Source organism: Strix aluco, chromosome 7 (genome assembly GCF_031877795.1).
Source record: "Strix aluco isolate bStrAlu1 chromosome 7, bStrAlu1.hap1, whole genome shotgun sequence".
Taxonomy (NCBI): Eukaryota; Metazoa; Chordata; class Aves; order Strigiformes; family Strigidae; genus Strix; species Strix aluco.
In genome coordinates, this window is record NC_133937.1 from 4,492,928 (window position 1) to 4,519,582 (window position 26,655).

Genomic DNA, 26,655 nt, shown 5'->3' on the forward strand with positions numbered 1-26,655 from the left:
GAGCAAAAGTAGGGTTCATAACAATAACCACACTTGACACATCTTTTTCTTTTTTTCTTATAAAACAAACAAAATCACCATGAAATATTTTCAGTAATTACAGAGATTATTGTGAGTTAAAAGCAAAACAGAAGCTCCTCATGCATCACTTCTAAAATCCTTTTCCTCTCTCTGTGGGCTGGAGGCAGAAGTTTACCATCTACCCTCAAGGGAGGGGAAAAGGGAGCTGAACATTTTTAAGAGCTTTCTTTAAAGTGTGTGTGTGTGTGTGAAAAATTTATCACTACAAATCTAAAATGAGGTTACTCTTTAAAAACTTCTAAACTAAAGTAACAAGGGACACTAAACAAACTCCTGAAAAGAGATGGTAACTCAATTGCTTAAGGTGATATAAATGGCTAGAGGATGCTGATAGCATGAAGAAATCAGACTAAACCCCTCTCATCTCTAGTCACAGCTCTTCATCAAGTCACAACACATCACACTACTACCACTCCCCCTCCTCACCACATTGAAAAAATAAAACCCACCTCTAATGCTTTTAATGCTACTCAAGTTTGTTGAAAAATAAAGTTTCATTTGGCTGCCATTGCTACTTAGTGTCTAGCTTGGCCATTTCTTGCACATAGATGCCAATACTTTCACTGTCGAAGAGCAGAAAGTAAATGTTCTTCAAGGAGGAAGAGCTGGAGCCGTCAAAATGGGTGGAAATAGCTCTTAGAGTCACCTGGGCTGCCGTCTGTTTTGGGAAGCAGTTTCTATGTGGTAGGGGAAGAAAACAGAACAAGTGAGTGTCAGCCAACTGTGCAAGCATATGCTCACGTGATGCTGAAAGGAACAAGCCATAGCCCTACCAACTACAGGCTGCTGTTAAGATAGTGCCAGTTGCAGCTTTGCAATGTGTAAATCCCAGAAGCAAATCCCAAGATTTTGATAGCAATATTCATCTGCTGCTGTATTAGTATCCTTGCTGGCATAGTTACAGTTTTTATTTGCTTCTATTTTTTATAACCACACAAAGTTTTTAATGCTCTCCCTCAGAATTAAACTTTTCCATGCCATGCTGGGCAGGCTAAAAAGTTCGAGAGAAGATTATTTTTTTGGTTGAAAACTGAAAGAAAAACAAAACAAAACAAACCTTCCTCACTCTGTCATTAAAAATACTTTGCTTGAAACTTCAGTGAAAATAATTGAAATTACAACCCCAAGCCCAATTAAGGCCGAAACGCATTCATTCATTCATTTTGATGGTAATATTCTCTAACCTACAATCTAAAAGCTACCAGTCTTTACAGTAAGTGGACTTTTCAACTGTGTTGACATCTCTTGGGGCACCTGGCCCACATCCTTGAGATTCAAGTTTCTTGGCAGCAGCATTTTTTCCATCTTAATCATTCTCACACACCTTTTTCCAAGTCATACAACCATTCAGCTGCAGCACAGTTCCTTCACCCTCATCTCTGTGCTACAAGGGAACTGGCTGAGAGCACATCGCAAAGAGCACAGTTACGATGAAGATCAGCTGCTTTGCATCTCTGTTTATATAAAAACACGACTGCTATAATACTGGGCATAATTTCAAGAACTGTTCTACAGCTTGAACTTGATGCCTATCTAATGAAATACTCTGCCTTGCATTATGCTCATGCTTGGGACGGTCTCCACATTGTTCTACTTTTCTAACACTAAACAGATTCCCTGACCTAGAAAGCAGCCCTTCCTGAAGCGATACGTGTGTGTGTCTGCCACTGACATCTGGAGGGAGGAACACTCTCCTGAATTCTCTGCTGGAGTTCCTCCACTGCCTGACAATGCTTGTAATAGTTCTGCTGATTCTGCACAACACTGAAGAGTGTTGATGCAGCGTTTGCGACATGAGCGTGTAGGAAACCACCTACCTTGAAGAGTTTGGATGAGCCTTTACTGGGACATACTGAATTGTTTGAAGGTGAGCTAAGACCCAGCTGAGATTTCAGATGGGTCTTTGGACATAACTGCTGGCTGCTCTTGAGTTTAATGACTCCTATTTAGATTCTACTGCATGATAATGCTCCAGAGGAAGTTAGATCCGTGCCAAAAAAAATTGGGCAGCACAACCTAACCCATGTCCTTCCTCTGAGGCAGGTTACATAGAACTTGTCTGCTTCTGAAAAAAGTTTGTCTGACCTATGCTTAAAAGATCTTCAGTAATGGGGCTACATCAGAACACACAGATAAGCCATCCCAGTGCCTTACACTTGAAAAATTACAGTATTTCTTTTAATAGCATCCAGAGCTGCCTTTGCAGTGTTTTTCGTTTTCCCCCTCTCTGATAGCACTGTGACGCGCATTTGTTTTTACTTCCCTTTCTAAGTTTAGTATTATTCACTTCTTACTCAATTTCATGCTAGTGATTTCAGACTACTTATCATATTTATATAAAAAAAACATCCAAAAAAGAGCTTGGAAACTAGTCATCAGCAACTGCTGTATCCATATTCACTGTAATCCAAATGATTGTTAGCAAACAGTTTTTCCTACTTCCAGTCCCTGGGCAGCATCTGCAGCAACCCTGCTAATACACCTTTCTCACAGCAAGCTATTGATAAGGACTTTTTGAAAATGTTTTCCAGTTCATTTATATCTGCATCACAGCACAAGTAATTTCATCTAAACTGCGTTTCTCTGCTTTTTAATGAAAAGACCATAGAGGTGAAAAGCCCTGGCACAATTGAGATATCCCATCTATTGTTACGTTATACCAGTTTCTGTAAACAGTCCTTAAGATGGGACACGGGAAAGATGAAAATTCACAGAACTGATGCAGCATAACTCCTGATCCACCCGCAAAACCAGCATTTCTTGTGCAGACGTGTAGGTGGGATAAAATGACAGCAAAACCATTAAGTCTTATTTGGAAAACTCTGCCTTCTTCCAGACAACTCTGAGGTCTTTTCATAAATAACGTGTAAACCAGCAGCACCTGGTAAGACTTACAATTACTCTAACAGAAAACAGAGTAAGAGCAGCAGAGAGTGAAATGGAACTAAGCAGCAGAAGGATCTGCACTAACACCAATGCTCCAAGATTGGATTATTCTTAGATAACGCTCAGAGGAGATATGAGGTCTATAGACACTATTTCCATTGGCATTAAAAGCTATGGTTCATTTTCGAAAGCTGAACTTTATTATTAAAGAGTGGTAAAAAAATGTATTGTATTTTGCTTTGACTGAACACTATAAACAAAAAGATCTGGGTATAAAGGAAGAAAAATCATTAAAAATTGCACTGCTCCTCTATTTATTCTTTTGTCCTGATCCGTAAAAATATTATTTTATCTTGAAAAGTGGATGAGTAAAAATGGCATTTTCACTTCCTGTGTATTCAGTGGCATGTGGTGATTTCACTGATCAAAACACAGTTTTACTTTCATTTTACTCACTACCAGGCCAACACAACCGGACTGTACAATGTACTCTACTCTCTGGGCATTACTAACAAAATTAGTAGTTACATTTCAAATGAAACATAAGCATGCAAAATCCAACACAAAAGAACGACTTCTGCAGTTAGAAGGGCTTGTGTAAGGTTTCTTGCGATCACAGACCAAGCAAGATTAACAAACTGTTGGTTTAAAAAAGAACAAAATTTTAAAAAAAGATAAATACTTTGGATTTCTTAGTCAAGCATATTTTATTTGCTAGTTATTGAGAAAGAAATGTGCAGTTTCACAGTTGGTTTTATAGTTCCCTTTTTAAAGCAGAACTATATTTGCGAAACATTTATTTTCTTTTGAAAGAAAACAGTTTGTGTGACTAGTCTGTTTAACATGTATTCTTGAGGTGACTTCAGCGAACACCCCACATTTACCTAGCTCAGGTTGTGTCACTGTTACTTGCCTTCAGTATTAGGCTGGTATAATCTTACTAGTATGAATGTAGTTTTATTAAGATCCACCACAGCAAAATGAAGAGACATAAAAACTGAGGTGGTGCAGGCCCATAGTAGAGGAACAAATATTACTGCCTAGCAATAGAAAACACAGCAAGTCCACTCAGCTTTCCTGTGGCTTAGCTAATTTATCTATATAAAGGCTTTCTGGTCATTCCATGCAAGCACTGCACTTCAGGCTCCTTTAATCTCAGATTAAATGTCAGATGGCACCTGCCACAGCCCTCTCTGGAGGCAGGGTCAGCCCCTTTCATGCCACAGAACAGAGGGCACCTCTCCATCACAGCAGCAGCTCTCTGACAGCTAATGATACCATTGCTACCCGGTACAGAATCCTCCTATGCAGAAAGAGTCATACCTGCCACTGGGAAACGGGGGGAAAGCCACGGACTTCAACTTCTTGTCTTCTGCGGCTGTTAAGCAGTTCTTTATAGTCTCTTCAAGCTGCTCTTCACACTTGTCTGAGCCCCACTGTGGGATGTGACAGTGGATGACAAACTTTGCTGCTAGGCCGCTAGACTGAGTAAGTGCAGCTAACACAAACGAAAATATAACATTTAGTTTTGAATAGAAACCACCCTGCAATGACCTCTCAATCCAACATACTTTCTTAATTATATTACCTCTCCAAAGAAATACATCAGGAATTAAAATATGCCACAATGGCTCACTTGCAATCATAATCTGTCTCATCGTTACTTTTGTGATCAATTATTATTTCTTTGGAGACCAAAGAGCCTGGGGCTCATTTGGTTAACACACAGTTATTCAATAATATTTTATAGCTTTCTCATTCAGCATGGCCTCCGGATTTGTTTTATGCAAAGTATCAAAACCTAGCACTGAACACAGTATCATTAATCCCCCAATAGACATTTCTGCAGTTCTGTCATAGTCTTATCTGAATGCTTTGCACAAGTATCCTGCATCATCATTACAGCTCCAGAGCGTTAGGGACCCACTTCACAGCTGGGTGATTTCAGAAAATGACATGGAAAATCAAAGATGTTTGTTGACAGTCTCCACCAGTTATGTCCAATTAGGAATCAGATTAATTTTTCAGAAAGTGTAATATTTCTCTAGGACCTGCAGAGTCCACAGCATGGCATCAGTTTGCTTTTGTTGCAGTTGTGACCATTAGCACTTCTGGAAATCTGGGTCCCAGGAATCTCAGGTTAAACACCCTGAAATTAGCTGTGCAGTTAACACCCAAGGATGAAAAACTTGGATTTATTCACTTATCCACCATCACAGAGGAATTCTGTTGCAGGCATGGAGGAATTTTGTCTAATACTTCACTGTGCTACTTAAATTTCAACCAGAAGAGAAACATCAGGCTTTTAACCATAGGGAGTAAATTGACTGCAAACAACACAGGTATCCTGTGAGCAGCCTTGAACTCAAGCCCATTAGGCTGGAGTTCAAGTGTCTGCAGTAGACCTTCAGTGATTAACAACCACTTGTTATCACTTGCCTCAAAACTAGTAGAAGGGGCCGTTTCAAACACAGCAACACAACACAATGCTTGAGAGCATACATCTTCCTGTCTATTAAACTAAGATTATCTTCTTTCCTGGGACTGCCTTAACAGCATAAAAGGGGTCTATTTTCTAGTTAGGTAATGATGTTGACAGAGAAAAGTAGTTTACTTTGATGTTATGTTATATATTTTTGATTCAATGCACAAGTGAAGCAAAATAGCTTGTATGAAAATTTCCCTGATATTTGAGATTATAAAACTGGGCTATTCATTTAGGAATTTTCCAAAACTAGATTGTTTAAAGGATTTAGTTCCTTGAGTATTGAGATACTAAGACAAATAAGGCACTAGAAGATATGTTGTAACTTCTCTCCATCCGCCTTCCAGCCACCTTCAAACCGTGTGAATTGGTTTAATTTGTTGACAAAGGAAGACATAACCTCAAACCCCAAACTATTCACTGCTACAGACGTGTTAAACATTTGAAGGGAGCTCTTCTGTAATTTATATTTCTATAATGTAGCTGTAGTGCCTGGGAGAAGAGCAGGAATTGCTCTTCCAAAAAGCATGCCAGTTCTTAAGATCGTATCACATCTTTATTTGTGTTCAGAGTTAGGTAATTGTTTGGATTATACTGTTCATCAACTATGCATAAAGCAGAATAATTTGTAAACTATCACTGTTCTTATACCTCTTAGACTCAGTTAGACTGAGAGCTGTTTCTGATTCTCACTAAGGAATGCAGTACAAACAGGACAGGAAAGATGGCACATAGGTGGCAGCACAAGTTTTCATTAATTTTTGGACTCCCACAGACAGCAACTACCTAAGATAAATTCATCAACCTGCTTGTAACTTATGGTGGCACCCAGAAGCCCAAAGACAGAATGTGGACAGCACACAGGTATCCTATTCTTCCTTTTTTTCCTCTAAGCAGGCTGTTCATATCAGCAACAGCTTCGAAGATGAAACATTTACATCATATAAGCAAAGGTACATATATAATCAAGAACAGATCAGAATACCCAGAGAAAAGAAGATATGAAACGAGCTGTTTCCAAAAGAGAGAGTAGTATCCTTTTTACCTTCAGCAACTTCCAAAGGTCCTTGAGATTTGCGAAGCTCTTTCACCGTTTCTAGAAACTCTTTCCCTCCAGCCTTTTCTAATGCCTTGCCTGCAAGGACACAGAGCAAAAGGTCTTGGCTTCAAAGTATCAGTGTGAAAAAAAGAACTCTACATTATTTAAAAGAAGAACATTGTACACACATTATCCTATTTTCCTCTATCAGCAGCAGCTGATGGTTACATTTACCACTCTATCCAGCCACAGATAAAGTTTACTTTTTATTGGTTTTAAAAACCCCTGGATGTTATTACTGGAAATTACTTTAATATAATTATCTGTAAGAATGCTATCTGACTTGTGGCTACAATAGTGAAGAGTGGGATTTTCAGGACTCAGATTTTCAGCCTCCAAAATCAACTCAACATACAAACCCTACTACTTTCTGAAATAAACACAGCTGGGATGCCAGTGAAGGTCTTGATGAGTGACTATAAAACAATGATTCAAAAGCCTGCCACTAGATTCTGTGCCACCCTATGCAACTCACTGCCTATCTTTTTTACCTCCCTCTTGCTTCAATTTCCATATTTGTACACCAGCAATAATAATATTTCCTTATTTCACATGAGCAGTATACAGCTTTGTACATGCGTATTTCTAAAGTACATAAAATCCTACAATGAAAAGCATAATTAGAACTGTTATTAATATATAATTTTTGTCACAAATTTTCAAAGGCAAATGTAAAAACAATCCAATAAAGACTGCAATAATGATTATTTACACCTTTGCTGCTCATGTGCTTCAACAAATTATCTGTGTTTTGATTGTCGTAAGGCATCGTTAAAAAAGATAAATTAGTGATTAGCCTGTTATACCTAGTCAGATCCAGCCTGATTTTCAGAAGTGTTGTAAGTGATATTTTATGCCTGGGGAAGATTCAGATGAAACAGGATGGGATCTCAGCAGGCAGCTAGTAGACCAGCTACTGTTCCAACTCTAGATGTGTTTTTTCTGTGTGTAGCAGAGCCTCACCTATTTCCTCCTTGAGGTCTATTTCAGCAGTTGTGGGGTGAACGATGCCTTCTACTTTCATGGAGCCAATATGGCTGATGTCACTCTGTGTCAGAGAAAGCTGTAAAACAATAACGAGGGAGTAGAAAAAAATTAGCATAGTAATCCAAGTGCAAAAACATTTTCATAGCAAAAAACAAAAATGAAAGAAGGCTGGATTCAGTCTTTCAGAGATCAGTAGTTTTATTGTGTTCGATATGCAGGATTCTGATTTTTAGCTTTTAATTAATTAATTTGTAGACCTCTCAGATTATTTTGTGATATGCCTACAGCTTGGGAGCTTGCTCCAGAGGAACCTACTGCTAGAAAATTAATGTTCTAGCATCACACTTTGATGAGAAAAGGCCGACTTTGGAAATGCTTTTGTTTAAAGAGAAAAACACTTAAATTAAAAAGCTTTTCTCCTGTAGAAACACTTGCACTCAGTAAACTACTGTAGGGGCTGAGAAGGGCTGAACACTATCCTGATCTACAAAGGCTTCACCACCCAAGTAATTAATTACCCTTTCAGTTCCTAGCATAAATAAAATACAGAGTGCTTTACCCACCCATGGATCTGGATATAGGAACCGCCCAAAACTTGATGTCTTAAGGTGCTCAAAAAAGGCTGCTCCCTAGATTTCACAGCCTCATCACTTTGAGCAACAACACAGGACAGAAACCCTAAAAATATTTTAAAAGATTTTACAGTTGCTGAACACGTGGCCAGCACTCCTCACTTCTTCCAAAGTACGCTGTAGTACTGAAGTCCTAAACAGAACAATAAGCACTGTCCATTTTAGAGAAGAAAGTGAGAAGCTACACAGATTCTGGAGGAACTTAGGACATGACTGAACTCTAATAAAGGAGACTGAAGTTTCATCTACCCAGCCTATAATCTATAAGCTTTTAGCAATCTTTTGGATGTATTCTGTGTCTGGCACATTACAGATCACTGCTTTAGCAAGAGATAGGATCAGACAGGCTGAACTCTCAAGTGCTGCTACATACAACAGGATACACCATCAGTACAGGGAGTTTACAGAATCTATTTCAGGAAGAACACTTTTTCCAGATGCCCTTGCTATTTGAAAAAATAATAGTAAAAAAATCTTGACTGTATCTCCATAGTTAAATCTGTAAGAAAAACTCTAGCTTCATTCAAAGGGTCCAGAAATTAAGGCAGGCAAAAATCTCTCCCTCAAGGGGGGGGAAAAAAAAAAAATGGGACCAACAGTTGGCTGGACACCAAGGATATGCAGGTATTTTGGTGCGACAGTTTTGTAATTCTGGCCAGGCACAGTGTCACAGTCTGCGCCAAGATGGAGAAGCAGGCACGCCCTGCAGCTCTGGTGAGGTCCTCAACTTCAACAGTGAGAGAGCGGCGCCAGACGGCCCACTTTCAGATGGAGCACCCAGGCTTCTGGCACAAATCAACACGTGGAAGTTCTGGGTGATCCTGGAACCTGGCCCAGAAATACTCTTTTATAAATAATAAATAGCCTAGAAGGTTAAACCTGGTTTGGCAGTATGCCAGGCACAACGCAGCCAAGTCCAAACTGAATAAAACTCAAATACAGCTTAGGCCAAGAAATGAATCAGTATGTCTTTCTATAGAGAAGAGAGGCTGACCAGCATTACTCTTGGAAATCTTTTATCTGCAGACATATTTTTTGAGACCTCCTACCCCGCTCATGGCTTGAGCAAGTTTTGGCCTTAAATTTGGGACCACTAGGGGAGAACGTAGAGAAGAATTTGTACTGGTGTTAGATCAAAAGCATCCTTCCATTTATGCTATGCTCTACTGCTGTGATCCCGATCCGTTATAACTTTGTATTACCTTTTGTCCTGGCACAAGGCTCTTGGAGGACAAGATAGTGAAACCATCCCCAGGTCCATCTTCAGATGTTGAATTTGAAGCTCCTTCTTTTTCATTGTCCTTTTGTTTATTCTATTTGGAGGGAGAAAAAAGCAAGAACTCTCAAAGGAAAAAAAAAAAAAAATCAACATTTACCATCATTCAGTAGTGGATAGATTTGATCAGTTACTAGAAATCACATCTTCTTGGATCAATATATTATTCATAACCTTTTAATCCCCCAAAATTATGTAACAACAGAGGTCTTCACTGTTTATATAATGCTAAAACATCAGAGGTTCATCTGAGGCATTACATACGTTTGTAGTCACATTAAGAGTCGGGGCACCCACATCCATCTGTAGTTTTACTAACAATTAAGGTTGTATTTATGGGTGGGTGTGTGCTAGTTTATTTTTGCTGCTCACAGAGCAGAGCTCATACTAAATCAAACTTAGTAACTTAGTAACCCAGTCAAATGCTCCAATCTGAAGGAAAAAACATGTTTATAATCCGAAAAAAGTCATAAGCCTCAGCTAATAAATCATACATCTGAATTCATATTGACAGGAGCAAGCCATCACACCTCCAGACAAGCAGTCAGAAGGACAAAATTAAATACTAATAGCTGAAGCTTGAGTGCAAAATCCCCTTTGTGGGACACATTCCTTCATGCAGCCTAGCTCCACGAGCAGGAAATCTGTTCCTACCAGGGCTGCAGGAGCACGTCCACATCTCTCAATATTTGATTTAAGGTATGTCAACAAGCTAACTCTTCCTAACAAGTCCAAAATTCTGCATGTGCCCAATTCAAAGGAAGGTGTTAGCTGAGATCAGTACTCAGAGGCATCCTATTAAGCAAGTCTGTTTTCTTTTTAAAACTTGCTTCTGCGTATTCTCAGCTATGGAAATATATTAAAGCTTAGAGGCCTCCAGAAAGATGTGCTTAACACAAGTTTAAAAAGCTTAGGTCAAAGCTTAATATTGTTTAATCCTACCCAACCAAAAATTCAGCAGTGTTTTAAGATAAACACTCTGGAATGACAAACCAAGAGCACTGATCTGGGTTACTGCATTACCAAATTAAACCCTCTTGGATGGTGACAGAGGATGGGCAATTGCAAGGGAAGATGCAGTGGTCAAGGTCCGATTCATTTATTCTTCTTTCAACTCTTTTAAAAACCATTAACAACAGCACACCTAATAACACATAAAACAAAGAGCTTGTCAAAATGACATTATGTACCATGTCAGGACAAGTTCTCTGCATGGTGAAAAATCTTTAACAGTAACCTGGTAACTGCACAAGGCCAAGGGCATGACATCCCTCAAGTAGAAAATGTTTTAAAATACAGCTTCCTTTATTGTAAAAGTTAAGAGTTCACTGCCACACGGTTAATGTGGAGATAAAGAGATTCTACACAGTTGTCAAGAAAGTACTGCAAAGGTGGCATAGAGATATGAAAAGTTTCCCTCAAAGTTTTAAAGGTTTTTGTTATGAAAGTTTATTTTAAAAAATACTGTGTTTGCCTTTATTTCTAAAGTTTAGGGAAAAAAATAACCCTGGTGTGTCTATTATCAATTCCTACCTCCCATTTCCAGTTGTTACAGACAATGCAGAGTGCTAATTTATTCCTCCTAATAACCTTAGTTGGTTTTGATCCACTCCCTCTCCCACACCTCTGGCATCCCACATCTGCCTCATGCTTACCTTTTTGGGTGTCCGGGCCTTGGCAGACTTTGCCTTCTTCCCACTCTTTTTGTTCACCATGGATTTCCTTCCCTTCTTCTCAGGAGTAGGGGAAAGAATGGTCTCAGATTTGCCTTTGGCACCCCGTTTCTTGGCTAGAAGCTCTGGCTGAATTCTGGGCAGGACACCTCCACTTGCAATAGTCACACCTTTTAGCAACTGCAAGGAGAAGCAGTGTAAAGGAGCACATTACAGATTCTCTTAGTCTGCATTCAGGCTATTTTTGGTAACTACATTACACATACGTAAGTAGAGTCCACACTTCCTAAAGCATTGCACCTCGTTCCTTTATCATGGAAAAAAACCCCAAACAAACAAACAAAACAAGACCAAAGAACTATTAGGGAGAAAATCCACAATAACAAGAAACCTGGCAGGTGACAGTGAGGTCAGCCAGCACATCCTGGAGAACTTGTTCCTGTACTCATCAATCACTCTTCTATTCCAGTGGTGATCTTTCTGCATCTGTCCTTGGTGACTCACAAGCAGTGAATGAGGGTAAGAGAAGACAATAAGTGCCTGCAGGCTACTTAAAAAAATGATTGCACCACAGCCCTGCTCAAAGAAGGACTGGTCGCAGATCCCTCTGGCAGGGAAACTGATTCAGTGAAAGCAAGTCTGAGCCCCAGGAACCTGCTTTGCAGAGGTGAACCACAGGAATGGGCTGTGATACTACAGGGAGGACAAAGTCTGGCTAATTCCTAACAGACAACAGGAGATCTAGTTCCCAGTCCACAGGCTGACCACTGCCACGGAGCAGGGAATGGGCTGCTAGCGTTACCATGCTTTTCCCTCCTTCCTGGTCTCTGTTTTGACTTTTCAGTTCCCTTGACTGGAAACAGAGCTAGATGACTTCATGGGCACCAGTTTCATTTTTTAAGGCAGTCAAATTAAGTGCAGGAATCTTTCAAAGTGTGAATGATGTCATACATCTTCACATGGGGCCAACCAAGAAGAGATCCTCTGATGCTGACTGAACCTTTCCGGCACCCCTGAGCGCTGCAATTCACAGCCCATGCCATGATCTCTCTTCTCACTCAACAAGTTTAGCTGAAGTGATCCCACAAGTGATCCTCAGAGTCAGAGCACTGCAAACCACAGTCTGGGTGCTAATGGGATGTGGGTATATGGAGGGGGAGGCAGTTCTGGAGACAGCAATAGCAGAGAGCGAGCCAGATCCCTACCCAAGATGGGCCTCACAGCCAGTATAATAGAAAACACACATTTCTACAGCTTTTGGAAAAAGGTCTTCCATATGGCCCATTTTCTTTAAGTACTGGATGTCCCCGAGGAAAAAATTAAGCATCAAGTTTACCCACTTCAACAAGACACACAGGCTACTAAAGTAAGCAAAATTTATATCCAGAGGATTGAAGATGAGCTATCTCAGAACCTTCTTTTTTGTTTGTTTTTATTCAAGCGGGCACAATCTTGTCTTCTTCTGCTCTAATAATTGTGCTCTCATTCATGTGTCAGACTAAACTCTTTCTAACCTTCCGTGGCAACAGCTTCATTCATGCCCCAGCACGTAACTCTCACACTGAAATGTGAGTGGGTACCTGATTCAGTTCCTCATCATTTGCAACTGCCAGGAGGATGTGTCTGGGGGCAATTCTTCCTTTCTTGTTGTCTCGCGCTGCATTTCCCGCTAATTCTAGAATTTCAGCTGTAAACACATTGAGATAAAAATGAGCAACAAAAATGCAGCTTATGTACACCTTGTATACGCATTTTACATTCCTTCTTAACATCCATTTACCTTTGGGGGGGCATTTCCTGATTTATATGGTCTTTGCTACAGAAAGGCAAACCAAACCACACTCAACGTATTGGTAAATTTACAGAAAATAATTTGTCCTTCCTAATTCCCCAAAGGATAGCTAGCAGAAAATATGCTAAGCTTGTTTCACATAGCTTCTTTACGAGTCCCAAGTCAGAATTCTCTTTCAAAAAACCAAGAAACACCCTGTAAAAACGTACATCAGCAGTCCAAAATTTAGCAGTAATCCTGTAATAATAAAACGCATGCAATGAAACCCCAAACCTAGTACAGACAGTTCTGACAAAACAGCAAGGATTCTCAGGACCAGGTAAGACAAAGACTGAGGTGCATTTAAAGAAATACTTTGAAAGCCAACAAACTAGCCAGGTGATGCTGCAATTCTGCATTGAAGTGCATTGAAAATCTGTGAGAAGCTTCATTTCAGAAAAAGATATGAAAGGTTTGACTTAAGAGGCAAGCAGAGGCAACATAAGAGCTTCAATGCGTGAACTACGGGTAGAAAGTTCCTTCTACATCTCCAGGAAGAAGAGGTCTGTTCAAAAGTAGTTTCTCTAAATTTGCATTAACATTTATACTGTGACTAAAGTCACTGATGTTCTTCTAATTGTTATAGACGAAACACAGACACGTCTTTTTGAGTTTATTTCAACTGTAGCAATCAGTATAATTTATTAACTTACACAGTTTGGCCATACTCAGAAGTTATTTCTCATGTAAGAACTCTACTGAAGCACTGAGAAGGAAGGAGAAAGGAATGTTTTGCTCCAAATAACCATAAAAATCATATTCACACTTTGTTTTATTTTAAAAGTATCCAGTGTCCCTGTCTTCTGGTTTCTGGTTTTGTATTTACATCTGTCAGTAACAGAGGTAAGAAAGTTACAGCCCATCAGTGTCCCATTAATGATATCTCCTTTTAATCAACCAAGTAAAGAACGGTAACTTATAAAAAGAACTTTCATGAAAAGTCTAGTGGAAATCTACATAATGTTCTCTGGCTAAAATCCAAAGGATTTCAACAAGAAGTTTAGTTCATGGGAAAAATACAAGCTTTCACTTTCACTCAGAATAACAAAAGTGCATACTTGTCATCCAGTTTTCACTGCTATATGGCTTATACACTTAACTGAATGATGGAGATGTAAAAGCCACTGTTTAGAATTATGTGCATGTTCACAGTGAATTGTTTAAGAGACAGCCAGTGTCTGCTGGAAATTTTCACAACTATTCATGCACCACTTTCAAGAAACATTATCAAAGTTGTGAAGACAAGCACTTAAATTTTAGGAAGTATTAGAACCATGGTTGCAATAACTAGGCCAGTGCTATGAGGAAAAAGCAGTATGTGATTGAACAATCAGAAATAATAACACACTACAAATACACACTGGGCCTACATTAAAAGTTAGGCCAGCCATCTCAGGTCTGGCATTTCCTAACTTTGGAGCGTTTGATTTGGACTTCAAAGAAGGAGACTACCCTGCATAATCCAGCTATATTCACCCCTGAGGGGGGCTGCAGGGCTGGAAGTTTCAGACCCAACTCCCAGACCTCTGCCAGTGGAGCTAACGCAGCAGCAGACAGCAGGAACAGATTGCCATCCCTTGTGCAGACCAGCATAAAGCAAGAAAAGAGACCCAGACTTCTCCAGTGGGTTTTGCAGATGTGTGCTGATAGCAGAGGAAAATTGCATCAGGGAAAACTAAAACAAAACCAAAAAAAAAGCAACACAGACTTACCTGCATGGTAACTGAAGTTCTTTCAGATGTGCCAACAACAGGCACATCCTGCTACCTGTGTGCTCACCCCACTCCCCCAGGTTCTGGGTCCTTTGGCCAGCAGCATCCTGATGGTGCACTCAAATGTCCTCTGCCTAATGTTAAGAGCAAAAAAGGCAGAACACTCAAATGCCAGCCATCTACCACAGGACACCGGGAAGAAGGGAATCCGAGGTAGAGATGATGTATGGCAGATTGTGGAATATGCATATAACTTAAAGGATGCTAATTACTTGCGTAGGTAAATAATTGCCTTACCTCCTCCTAATGATTGCTTATATGCATATTCTTCTAATGCTGGAGGCAGGGACTCATAGTCTCAAGAATATAAAATGGCACTTGCAAAATGCAACATCAAATCTGGAGGCTTCAGTTATCACATCCCCTGCTGATAATATCAGATCCCTAAAGAAACTGCTTTACATTTCAAGTAGAAACATCTTGACAGCTGAGGCTACCTAAACTCTAAGACTAGTCTGAGAATATAGGTCCTATAATAAAGTCCTACACCATAACAAGCTCTCTTGAAATCAGGCATCTTGATATTCTCAGACATAAGTTGGTTTTACTTTATGTGCTCTCAGCAGCAGGCATTAAGAATTAAAGTGAAATCTGAAATAATCTTGCTTCCCTCAAGATTCAAAATCCACAAAGATGACTCCACTCTGGAAGCATAACTTCAAATTCAGACATTTTCAGTGCAGATGGCTACAAGCAAACCAGCTTATTTATTGACTCCACAGTTTACCTTGGCCTCAGACAATTATCAAATGCTGGTCAACAGAGTAATGCCCAGAACTCTCCACTGACTCTACATAACACCTAGCATCTTTAAAGGAGCCTTTCCTCTTGTTTGATAAGCACCCAGGACCAAGGAAGAACATAACTGTCTTCCAGCCGACACAAGCAGCAGCCAAGCTATGACCTGAATGGGACTGCATCTTCTCATCCTGTGACGTACAGGAAAAAGAGGCTTCTTTAGCTGATGGATCAACAGACTTGGAGTGTCTAGGAACTAAAAGTACTGTAGCCAGGCCAAGGCTATTTGTTCAGCTGAGCTCAGCCTGCTTTTGTGAAGTGCTCAGCTGGACTGATAAGAAAGATAGATGAGAACTACTGATAGCAGAATCAGAAAGATTTCAGACAGGTTATCTTGTTTTCCACTTCCCCTTTGGGGTAGGTTATGCTACCACATACAGATCTACCAATAATACCTTTGCTCTGAAAAGACATATCAGATGATGGAGTCCTTGGTCCTCCCTTTGCAAGTGGAAAAGTATCAGCTCGATTTGTCTCTTGACAGCAGATGAGCACAACAGGCAGAAGAGGATACCAGCTGATGTGCTTTGAAGAAGGAAGGATTTGCTGGTGTTGTGTTCCACCCTAATTTAGAGAAGATGGTTTTCCACTGACATCTTCCATGAGTTCCTCTGACCAGCACACCATTCACATGTCTTCTGCTTCCTAATCAAGAGGCATCTGTATTCTTGGCCTACATTTTGGGAAGGTGCATTACGGGACACATGCAGTTGATGTTTGAGTTAGAAGACGATGACTGCAGTCAGCCCTGTGCACACTCAGAACATAGTCTGGCATGCATCTGTTGCAAAGTCCATAAATCCAATGGGACTGAGGTCAATTTTTCACGGAGTTTGAACTGTGAAGCCAGTGGAGCCCAACACTGTTCCACCAAACACAACCTTCTGGATAGGAATTAAGCTGCACGTTTTGCAGTATCATTTTCAAGCCTAAGATATAAAACAGCACTGAGAGATTATATATAAAAAAAAAAAAAAGACATAGAACATTGATGAGATCTTCACATCAGCTAACGAGCTGAGGTAAAAGTACCTCTTCTTGAGATACTTTGTGGTGATTGCTGGCATTTTAACAATGGAGTTGAGAAGCCAAAGCACAGATTTGGCGTTGCTAACGGCTGTGGGGCGCAGCCACAATCAATCTTGCATACAAAGGGAAAAAATGGGGATCCAGTAGCTCATGACACAGAGCACATACCAAAGCCCAAAGGCAGTCTGAACCACATGGCAAATGGCAATAAGGATGCCCAAGATGTATATGCACCATCTGGATGATACTAGGCAAGAGGCTCAGTGCTTCAGGGCAACATAAATAGAGGCCACCAACAGACCACGTGCGCGGCTGATCGCTCACAGGAGAATCGCTGGTCCATGCTAGGCCCTGGATGAATGCAGTCAGACAGCTCTGGTCCCGTTTGACCCTTCTAGCCTCATCCACCTTGCCCCTATCCCAGACAGGACGTGCTTTCCCAGCTCCATAGCCCATTCTCCTTTCTTTGGCAATCCACACCAGAGACTTCTATCTCAGTTGCCTTTCCTGGACAGTCTCCATGGCTCCTGTCTACTCTTCTCAGTTGTAGTAATACTCAGGCTCAATCTTCCTTTCTAGGTTCTTCATTATCAGCACTCCTTCCATCCAATCCTTGGCCTATGCCCTGTATTTTTCCAACTTACTCTCCAGCTTCCTGGCAGGATCTCTGGACACCCTTTGCCATTTATTTGCACTAGGCAGATCCATCCCCAGCTCTGTCTCCACCATCAATATTCTTCTCCCATAACTATTGTCTCCTCAGAATGTTATGATCTGCTCCCAGTCTCCTTCTCTGACCAATGTGGAACCTCTTCCCAGTCTCCCAGTCTGCTTATCCAGTAAATTCCAGCCTGCCCTTCCCACCTCATGAACAGTAAGTAGGATTAGCCTCTCCTTCAGCTCCTATTCATGTACTCCCTGCTTTCAGTCCCAGACCTCTTGCCACCTGCCTCTGTGCAGCTTTTGCCTTCAAATCAGCAAGCTTCCTCCCCTGTGCTGCCCAGTACTGCTGAGACCACCGAAAACCACTCCCTGCTCTCAGTGCTGTGACCAGGAGCAGCTGGGGACAGCAGTGAGAGGGGAAGTGCTCTTGAGCACCTGTAGCCACAGGCTGAAGCATGCTCAGCCACTGCCCATGCGCAGTCCTGTCACAGATCAGTGCTGAGAGGTTGAGGCCCACTGCGTCACTCTGGGGGGACGATGCACAGGCAGTCTGGGCAGCACTGGGAGCTGAGCGAGGCTGCAGCATGCTCAGTGAGGACTAAGTCTTCAGAAATTTTAGCTATTAAAATCAAAGAAGTCTCTGCTGAGCATGAGCAACCTGTGATTTTCCAAAGTTACGGCCTGGCCAAACAGAGCAGATATCCCTGATGGTAGAGACCACCCTGCCCCTTCTGTAAAACATCAGGTCTCTGCTCAAACTCAGAGAAGCACTCGGGCATTTAGAGAAGTTCTTGTGAATGTTTTAACTCCACAAATAAAACATGGTTCAACTTGCTTCTGTGAAACAGTTTAAGAACCAGACTCCCTTACTCTCACCCTTCCAGATTTAGCCTGAAGCAGTTCCCCTGTATGCAGGCTTTCAGCCTCAGTAGCCACCATTTCATAGTTGCAAGTCCATGAGAGAAAACTGGAATTTGTAATAGGAAGTATCAGATAACATTAAGAAATGTTACCAGTTTGATATATAATACCCGCTTTGACCACAGCCTTGAAAAACCACATTTTGTTTCTAAAGGCTTCCTAAAACCAAAGACTATATTCACACATACATGTTAAGAATAACTAGATCAGCAGGGTTAGATGTGGCAACACCGGTTTTTAATTGAACTATCCACCTTTGTAATCTTTTCAAACAAAACTCTGGATAGAGCACAGAAACTTTGGTTTGGAAAGACCACTATCCACAAGCAATAGGTGTTTGCTCAGAAACATTACTCCATCCTATTACAATATATAAAGGGTTGCAGCGAGAGGGGGTTCTCTCTGCTGAACCATGCAGCTTAAAATAACATTCTCTTACAATTTGTGTGGGCCCCCAGCCTACACATCTAGCAATTTTCTTGCCTGGTTGACTACACATTCTTTTTTTCTACAACAAAGTGTAGGCCCATACATAATCTGCCCTTACCATATTAATGATTTAAATTAAACTGCACTTACTAGCCAGAAGCAGAGCCAAGATATACACTGTTCTAGTTCAGATAACAGGTAAACAGTGCTGCACTGTATGTTATAAAAAGATGACCGTAACTCAGTCTGCACTGCTGAAGTGCTGCATATACCAGATGGGCTGTTGACAATTTATTACTACACCTTGTAATAATTGCCACAGCTCAGAACAAGCATCTCCAAATGTTTATCCTAGAAACTCCTTTGAATGCTATGGATCCCTGTGGAGTGGGAAAAGAAAAGAAGTATTCCTCCCCAGACTGAAGGTCAGTGGAGTCACTGTGCAGCACGTTATTCAGTTATAAAAGTCAGTGCAATTTCCAAAACCCATGTAAATGTGGTTTTCACCTTGCAATACCCAGACATCCAGAAGCCTGTAGATGACTTCTAAGCAATTCACAAGCGATGATAAAATAAAGCAAACACACCTCGCTATAGAGAAATTCATATTTATGACATTCCTGAAGAGGCCTGTTCAGGCCCCCTACACACAGGGGCCTACCAACAAAAACAAGGTTGAAAATCACTGTGGTTGAGCAGAGGAGCTACGAATCCTGTCTCCATCTTTCCCCCTAACTCCCTGCAGGCTCTGAAGCATCCCTCCTGAGCTGCACGCCATGTTGCAGACAGCTAAATAAGCTCTGCAAGTCATGGACTTCCCCAGTACAGCACAACTGCACCAGCTCCACTGGGAAAGATTTCTGCAGTGACAAGACTTCATTTTTAATGTATGAAACTGGAGTGTGCAAATATGAGTATACATATGTTCTTAACGAAGTGAAAGATCTTCTTCAAAAATCACTTAGAGAACTGATCTTTCTCTATGATTACATGATCTTAATATAAATATGTTTGTTCTTACACAGTAAAAAAAAAAATAAAATCTAACAAGTGGGAGAGATGCTCACAATCTTGGATTTTGATTCTGCTTTTCAGCGGTGTTTTATTTTAAAACCAGTTCCTTTTCTGGACTTATCTCTTGTTGGAGCTAGGGGTGAACACAAATGCAAGCTTAAAACATTTTGTTTACATGCCTTCCACATAAGCAATACTCCAATTCTAGAAGTAGCCTCAGAAAAAAAATTGATTCTCATCCTGCAATTAATTATCACAAATGCAGAAGTTTCTGTAACATGCTATTAGGCATTATCAGAAATTTAATTTTAATAGTGAAATTATCGCTATTTCAGATTTTCTCCACACCTTTGAAAGAAAACAGTGCTTTTATTGTCTGGTAGTGAGAACAGGGTTTCATGTGTAAAAAAAGACAGCAGTGAGACAGCAATGTTTAGATAAAGACTGATATGCTGTTATATGGACAACCAGATTCCATTGCAAGCTTCTTCCATGCCACTTTGGCAATAAACTATGCTCCTGAAACACCACCCACTCAACTAATTCCATCCAGGCTTGTGACTCCTCAGAGATTCTCTAATGCACCTCAGTCTTGATCTGTAACACCTAAGTAACCTGCACCAGAATCCTCTCTGCGCCGGACGTTGTTAACAATTTGCTAAGGTGCTATTTCCCACAATTAAGTAAGAAACTGAGCAGATACGATCATAGGACAGGCTGAACTATTACAATACACCACAGAAGATTGTATCATCATGTGACACCTGCCCCTTCCTCTGAGGTCAATTTCAGAAATGAAGGGAAAAGAAAACTCAGGGTATATGGGAAGATTTAAACCCTGAAACAGTTCCTTTATACACTTAGGCGAGCCAAAAGGAATTTTAAAATAAAAATTAACAACCTCTGTATTTCGTAACACTTTGACACTGTTCTGCAAGGAGAAATGCAGCCAGCAAAACAATTTGTTCACTTAAAAAGCACAACAGATGTACAAGGTGGGTTTGCTTTTTTCTCCTGTTATTCACATAAAGATCTATCAAAGGACTAATTCATATCAGCTTTCTCTTGGACAGAAACTACCTAGATGTGACTCCTCACTCTGCAAAGCAATAAGAAAATAATCCTTCCAGCTAGCAACCAAGCATGGTGCCTCTAAAGGAGAAAATTTCCATCCTCAGCCTCTTCAAGAAGCAAATTAATTTCCTTAGCATTTTAAGCAAATTTCAGCAAATCCTGCACTTGCAGAGCCTGATTTTCAGAAGTGCTGAACACGTTCGGATCCCGTCCCATGGATATCCCTGGCTTCTGTGCGAGACCAGCACTTCCAGGATCAGGTTCTTGGTTTACCTGCTAGGTACTCTATCACAGCTGCCATGTAAACCGGTGCTCCAACACCTATCCGGTACTTGTACGTTCCTTTCTTTAAGTAGCGCATCATTCTCCCCACAGGGAAAATAACGCCTGCCCTACTTGAGCGTGACAGTTTGGACATTTTCTTCTTCCCACTTCGGCCCGACATCTTGCAGCTTTGTGCTTTTCAATTTGCTGGTGATTCTTAACCCCTTGCTCCAATCCAAAAGCTGAAAGAGAAAAGAAACACGATTGGTGTTCAGCATGTGAGAAACATCTTTATACATTATCTTGTTCTTCCAGAAGAAAAAATCCAAACCCATTCTCAAAACCTGTTAAAGTTGAGGTATTACTCATTAAAAGTTGGATAACTGGAACATATGCTGTAACTTTTCTTTTGACTACTGCACTGTCAGTGTAGCAGTATCACAGAAAAAGTAGTTTGGAGAATATAAGAAAAAACATTTAAAAATCAAAATTAATCTTTAAAAAAAACCACACAACCCCCCCCCCCCCCCCCCCAAACAAATCACACCAAGGCAGACATACACAGCATGGAAGATCTGCATGCTGATTGTTAAGTTTAGCAAGTTATAAACAGCTGAGAAGTACTGGCATAAAATAAGGTGAAATTAAATAAGGTGAAAACCAGATACTGTTGCCCCCTGTAAGTAAAGTCATACTGCTCGCACAGAAGAGAAAAACCTACCTACAAACACACTGCTTCTTCACAGGTCTTTTATACAAGGAATTTCACATGCATGGCTGAAGAGGAGAAGAAGCAGGCAAGCAGCTATGCTTCAAGCGCCTCCCCTGGCACTGCTCTGGCCTCAGGAACTGAGCCCCAGAGGCCAGCTCCCAGGCTTCACCGCTTTCCTAATTCCCAGATCACCCTCACGGCAGCTCCTGGGAGCTCCAGAAGCCTTCCTCCACAGAGCTAAGAGAAGGTCTTTAATCTCTCATCTTAAAAGGACTAGCTACCAGATTTTTCTGTCCATTAAGCTCCCTGAAGATGTGTTTTTCCCCTGCCAATCTAGTCTGTACATAGGAGCAAAGAAAACAACTCTCGTTTTCTCCTTGTTTTTCTGGAAACTGAGAGATTGCAGGTAAACGGCTGACAAACCCTGGAGTCAGCCACTCCACTTCAAAGTGTGCACATGGTCATAGTTACACCCCTAGTTCTCACTCTCAATCAAATAATGAGGAGGTTTTAACCCTGTTTACAAAAATTGTTTTTAACACCATTTTGATTGGTGCCCTGGTGGCCTAATTATGACCCTGATTACTCCTCTGAAGTAAACGAGGAGCATGTCTGCCACAGATGGTATTTCTGTCAATGGAGGCACAGCTACTTAATTCCCAGTATTCATTCACCTCAGTGAAACAAAGAAACAAAAGGAGGGAAAACATTATGATGGCTTTAGGTGATACTGTTAAATTTTATCACAACTGGCATTTTAAATAGCCTTCCAAAAAACCAATAAAAATTGTTTGACACCACTGCAAGCCCTTGGGAGCTACCAATATTGATCCCAGGAGGGCACAGAAATCTGTGTTTCATTCTTACCCTGCTTATTACCAATCAAGTGCATGTACAAAGAGTGTCACCTGTCCCATATGAAGCCAGACATTCACAGAAACCAGCTCATCCATAACAGCCAAAGTCAAGGGTCATTTTCTATGATAACCTAACTTGAACACTGCTTTCACTCACGATATCAAGGAAATAAAATCACCACAGGGTCTGCAGTGATCTATAAAACCCTGGCGTGTCCTTGTCTATCAGCCAGATAATTTTTTTCTTTCTGTGTGCAATATATTATGTGGGCATGATAACAGAAGTTGGGAAAGATTAAACCAGTAAACCTATCAGACACAGACACCTCAAAATTGATGTTACTCATCGTCCCACTCCGAGTTCCCTGCAAACTGCCAGCCTGGAATCACGAGTGGTGGTAAAAGAGCTCATAAACTGCCACTTGCAAGTGCGGATTAAAGGCAATGGCCATGTCAAACAGATACAAGTGGGAAAAAATTCCCAAGCAATGCATTAATTGCATTGATGCAGGAGTAACCAGCTGTGTAGGACAGGGAACAACTGCCAGGATGCAGCTCCGCTGATTAGAACCAGCAGGTTACAACGGGGGGGAAAAAAGAGCTGTTACAGAAAGGCAAACCTTGCACTGAAGTGTTTAAGTAAGGAGGACAGCCAGCGCTGAGCTGAGGAGCTGTGTCCTACCGCTGATACCGTGCCTCAGCCATGCAGAGCAACGAGGATTCAGAGGAGGGTGGTAAGAATGATCGGACGTCTGACACAAACTAAAAGGGAAGGCAAAGAGGGGAGACGTGATCGTGGTGTTTCTCTAAAGGACTGCTTCGAAGGTGGAGGGACCAAGCGTTCCCCATAAAAGTGCCAGGAGAAGAGCAGCTCTTACAAAAGCTGTGTAGCGGGGAAGAGAGCGGAGCACTGGACTCGGTCAGACGGGGAGGTGGCAGAATCGTCCCTCCAGGACAACTCTAAATCCGTTAGAGGATATAAGTCAGAAATGGCACAGGCAGCGTTGGATCTGCCTTGGGACAGGAAGCTGGACAAGGTGATCTCTTGAGATCCCTTCCTCCAGCCCTCTTGCTCAATGAAATTTGTAATTTGTGACAAACCCTTTATAAACTTTCAATTTCATGTTATGCTACTGATTAACCTTTACGAAGTGTCCTTTTCAGTTCGTGATAACTGACATTCAAATTAATGAATAAACGTAGGCTGGGAATTAGGTTTCTAGCCATCAGAAGAGCGAACTTCTGGAACAGCCTTCTCTTATGAGTAATACCAGCAACAATAACTCATTTTAAGGTGGAACTTAATAAATGTATGCACTAGGCTACAATCTGATTCCTGCAATACCGGTAGGACAGTTTCATCACCTGAGAGTTCACTCCTGCGCCAAAATCCCTACAGAGAGCCATGCTGAAAGAGTACACTACAACCAACCATGTATCAAAATCATATTAAGCTAACCTCTCACATATTTGCTTCTATAGTACCAAATCCCAACTGCATATAAATCAATGGGGGGAAAAAAAAAAAGCAAACGTCATGAGCTTACATCCACAGAAAATACTGTGGTTGCACCTGATCTCTGTGATAGAAAAATCAAAACATATTTGTATAACTAAGCACACCGCTCTGGGGCATGCTGTTGCATTATATAAATTTCTGTTTAATTAATCACTTCTGGCTCATTCTTCTGTTGCCCCACTGAACTTTCCATCTCTGTTTACCCCTTAATTTTTCCATTCTCTCTCACCACAAGTCTCAGCCATTTTTCCCCTGCTGCAAAGGCAACCTTTAGAATCCCAAAATATTTTTCCAAATACACTGCAGGTAACAGATCAGGTATGTTTGCGGAATTTTGTGAGAGCCTAAATACAAAAGAGGTTTCAAAACTCTGCTAATGCTGTCTCTCTCTCTCTCCTCTTTGCAACTGACCTGGACCAGGGTATACTGGGGAATGACAATACAACAGCATGTTCTTGTCTTCTATGGGAGGTGATTTTTGGTAGGAAAATCGAGCTATGGCTTAGTCACATCTGCTAGAAAACAATTCCTGTGGACCTGGACAAAGAAACGCAGTAATGATGGGGTTGCTAACTATCCACCCTTGGAGGGTGCACACTAAGGGAATGGATCACAGGCTCAGGTGACTGTCAGCCCGTGGGATCTCGAAGCTCTCTCGCCCAGAAGAGCTACGCCTGCTCTGCAGCGAGGCCCCAGGGGTTCGGCTCCTGCTGGCTCACGCTGCCCCAGCCCCAGGCTGGGGTTTGGTTTACCTTGGAGGATGCACATCAGCTCAGCCCTGACGCAGTTTGTGATGTACGCGCCTGAACTGCTCCAAAGCTGCCAACAGCTGAAGAGCTACAAGTTGAGCACTGCTGTCCTAATTGTTCTCTTTGGGTGACACAGCTAAGCATCAAGGGCTTATCAGTTGAAAAGTGCTTGAGTCTACCCACATCAGTGCCCTCACTGCCCACTGATTCACCGTCTCTACGTTTGCCCTTATAAACTACAGTCTCCATTAAAAAATACAGCCATGCCATTTATGTGAAGTCTGTCCTCGCTGAGTTAGAACTGCGTCTATATCTGGCTACCACGACATCATGAGGCTTGGGCAATTTAAAGCAATTAATTTTTCCAATCCCTTAATTGGTCATGGCACACTCCTACTCTGCCATGACTCCAACATCCCTGTGTTGCTATGGGGGATTTAGTAGCTACCAGATCTCCCGGAGATCTCTACAATATGATGAAAATAGGGTAGACTTTTGCAAGCTGGGCCTTCCTCTGTCAATTAAATCTTCTTCAGAGCCCAAAACAACCAGCAATATTTTCCTTCTGCCTGCTGGAAAAAGAGCTCTACCACCTTGCCACTCTCTGGAGGGTCCTTCCACTACAGACACCACCCCCCCATTTTCTACCCCAATGGTTATCACTGCTGCACAAGGACACTGGAACAACGGACCACCCTGGGACATTTCTCTCACCGTTGGGCAACTTGCATCCCACACCACATCCGGATGGATCAAGTTTTCTCAAAGCAGCCTTAAAAACACTTTCCAGTCCTTCCTACGCAGACACTCAGAACAAAATCTCATAATCATTTTTAGGCAGTAAGGACACAACATAATTTTTAGAAAAGTAAGAACAATCGGCAGACAGGGGCTGTCTTCAAGTGAGCCTGAACTTGAAAAGCTGGCCAGGAAACAATTTCAAGATTAACATATCAAGATCTGGCAAGAAAGCACAGATGCACATCAGAAAGTTCAATGCGGTACAAAATGCCTACGATACATCAAATCTAAATTTTTCTCTTAAAAAAAAAAAATCACAAAAAACAGTAAAGAAAGCTTAGTTTGCACAATATAGCACCAAAACTGTTGCAACACTGGTGGAGAAAAGTAAATTCTGACTGTTCCTCTTCGCACCGCAGATCACACACAAGCCAGAGGCAAGCTAAGATAACAGCTACACCAAATACAAAACACACAGTAGCAACTGATTATTACTAAATACTTGAGCAATGATTTGGTAAATTCCCAGCCAGATTAAAGTAGCTGTCATTGCAGCTAATCCTTATGTACTTTACAGATGGCTACGTCATCTGGCAGACTAAAATTTAGCACAGCATGCCAAGTGCCCTCCCTCAGACAACTAGAGGTTCTGAAGTGGACGTTACACTGGGAGCTACACCAGAAGCTCACACAGGCAAAAACGCTCAGGCACAGCTGGAGGCTGATCTCAGTATCCTTGCTCACAGAATTAACACCCAAGCCTTTGCAAGACTTTGTACCAAAACCTTTTCTACTGAATTTATTCACCAAAGACGCGCTGGACACCTTTTCTGGATGGTTCATGTGCGCTTGGCGTCTAGCAGTCTTGATTTCCAAATATTGAGAAAACTTGAAATCAGCAGGCGAAGAGTGAAATCAGGGACACGCAGGACTATCAACACGCCTGCACTTTCCTCATCTCCAGCTTAAGACCTATTTGAACAGTCAGGAGTTGATAAGCAAGCCGAAGATGCTGTATCTAGGGGTCAACTTAGACTGCGCATTCGTATGCAAATGCCACTGTGTGAAAATAACTCACAAGACCTAAAGCAAAAGCTTGTTACCTGAATAAATCGGTAAGGCACAACCAATGGGCAAACATGGCGCTATTCAGTGGGCAAGCA

General features: G+C 41.4%; 1 protein-coding gene across 4 annotated transcripts in view; it reads right to left on the reverse strand.

Moving 5' to 3' along the window:
• Window positions 1–41: 41 nt before the first annotated feature.
• MACROH2A2 (macroH2A.2 histone) overlaps window positions 42–26,655 on the reverse strand; it is a 28,356-nt gene continuing 1,742 nt past the window's right edge. For 3 of the 4 annotated variants that reach the window (XM_074830244.1, XM_074830243.1, XM_074830245.1), the window contains exons 2-9: window positions 20,924–21,156; window positions 12,700–12,806; window positions 11,102–11,299; window positions 9,373–9,483; window positions 7,515–7,614; window positions 6,498–6,587; window positions 4,291–4,465; window positions 42–758 (exon numbers count right to left, since the gene is read on the reverse strand). In XM_074830244.1, the coding sequence (XP_074686345.1) occupies window positions 593–758; window positions 4,291–4,465; window positions 6,498–6,587; window positions 7,515–7,614; window positions 9,373–9,483; window positions 11,102–11,299; window positions 12,700–12,806; window positions 20,924–21,095 (1,119 nt within the window). In that variant the 5' untranslated portion in view covers window positions 21,096–21,156 and the 3' untranslated portion in view covers window positions 42–592. Of the gene's footprint in view, window positions 759–4,290; window positions 4,466–6,497; window positions 6,588–7,514; window positions 7,615–9,372; window positions 9,513–11,101; window positions 11,300–12,699; window positions 12,807–20,923; window positions 21,157–26,655 lie in introns of those variants that run through there. The other variant, XR_012623923.1, reaches the window with a different exon arrangement.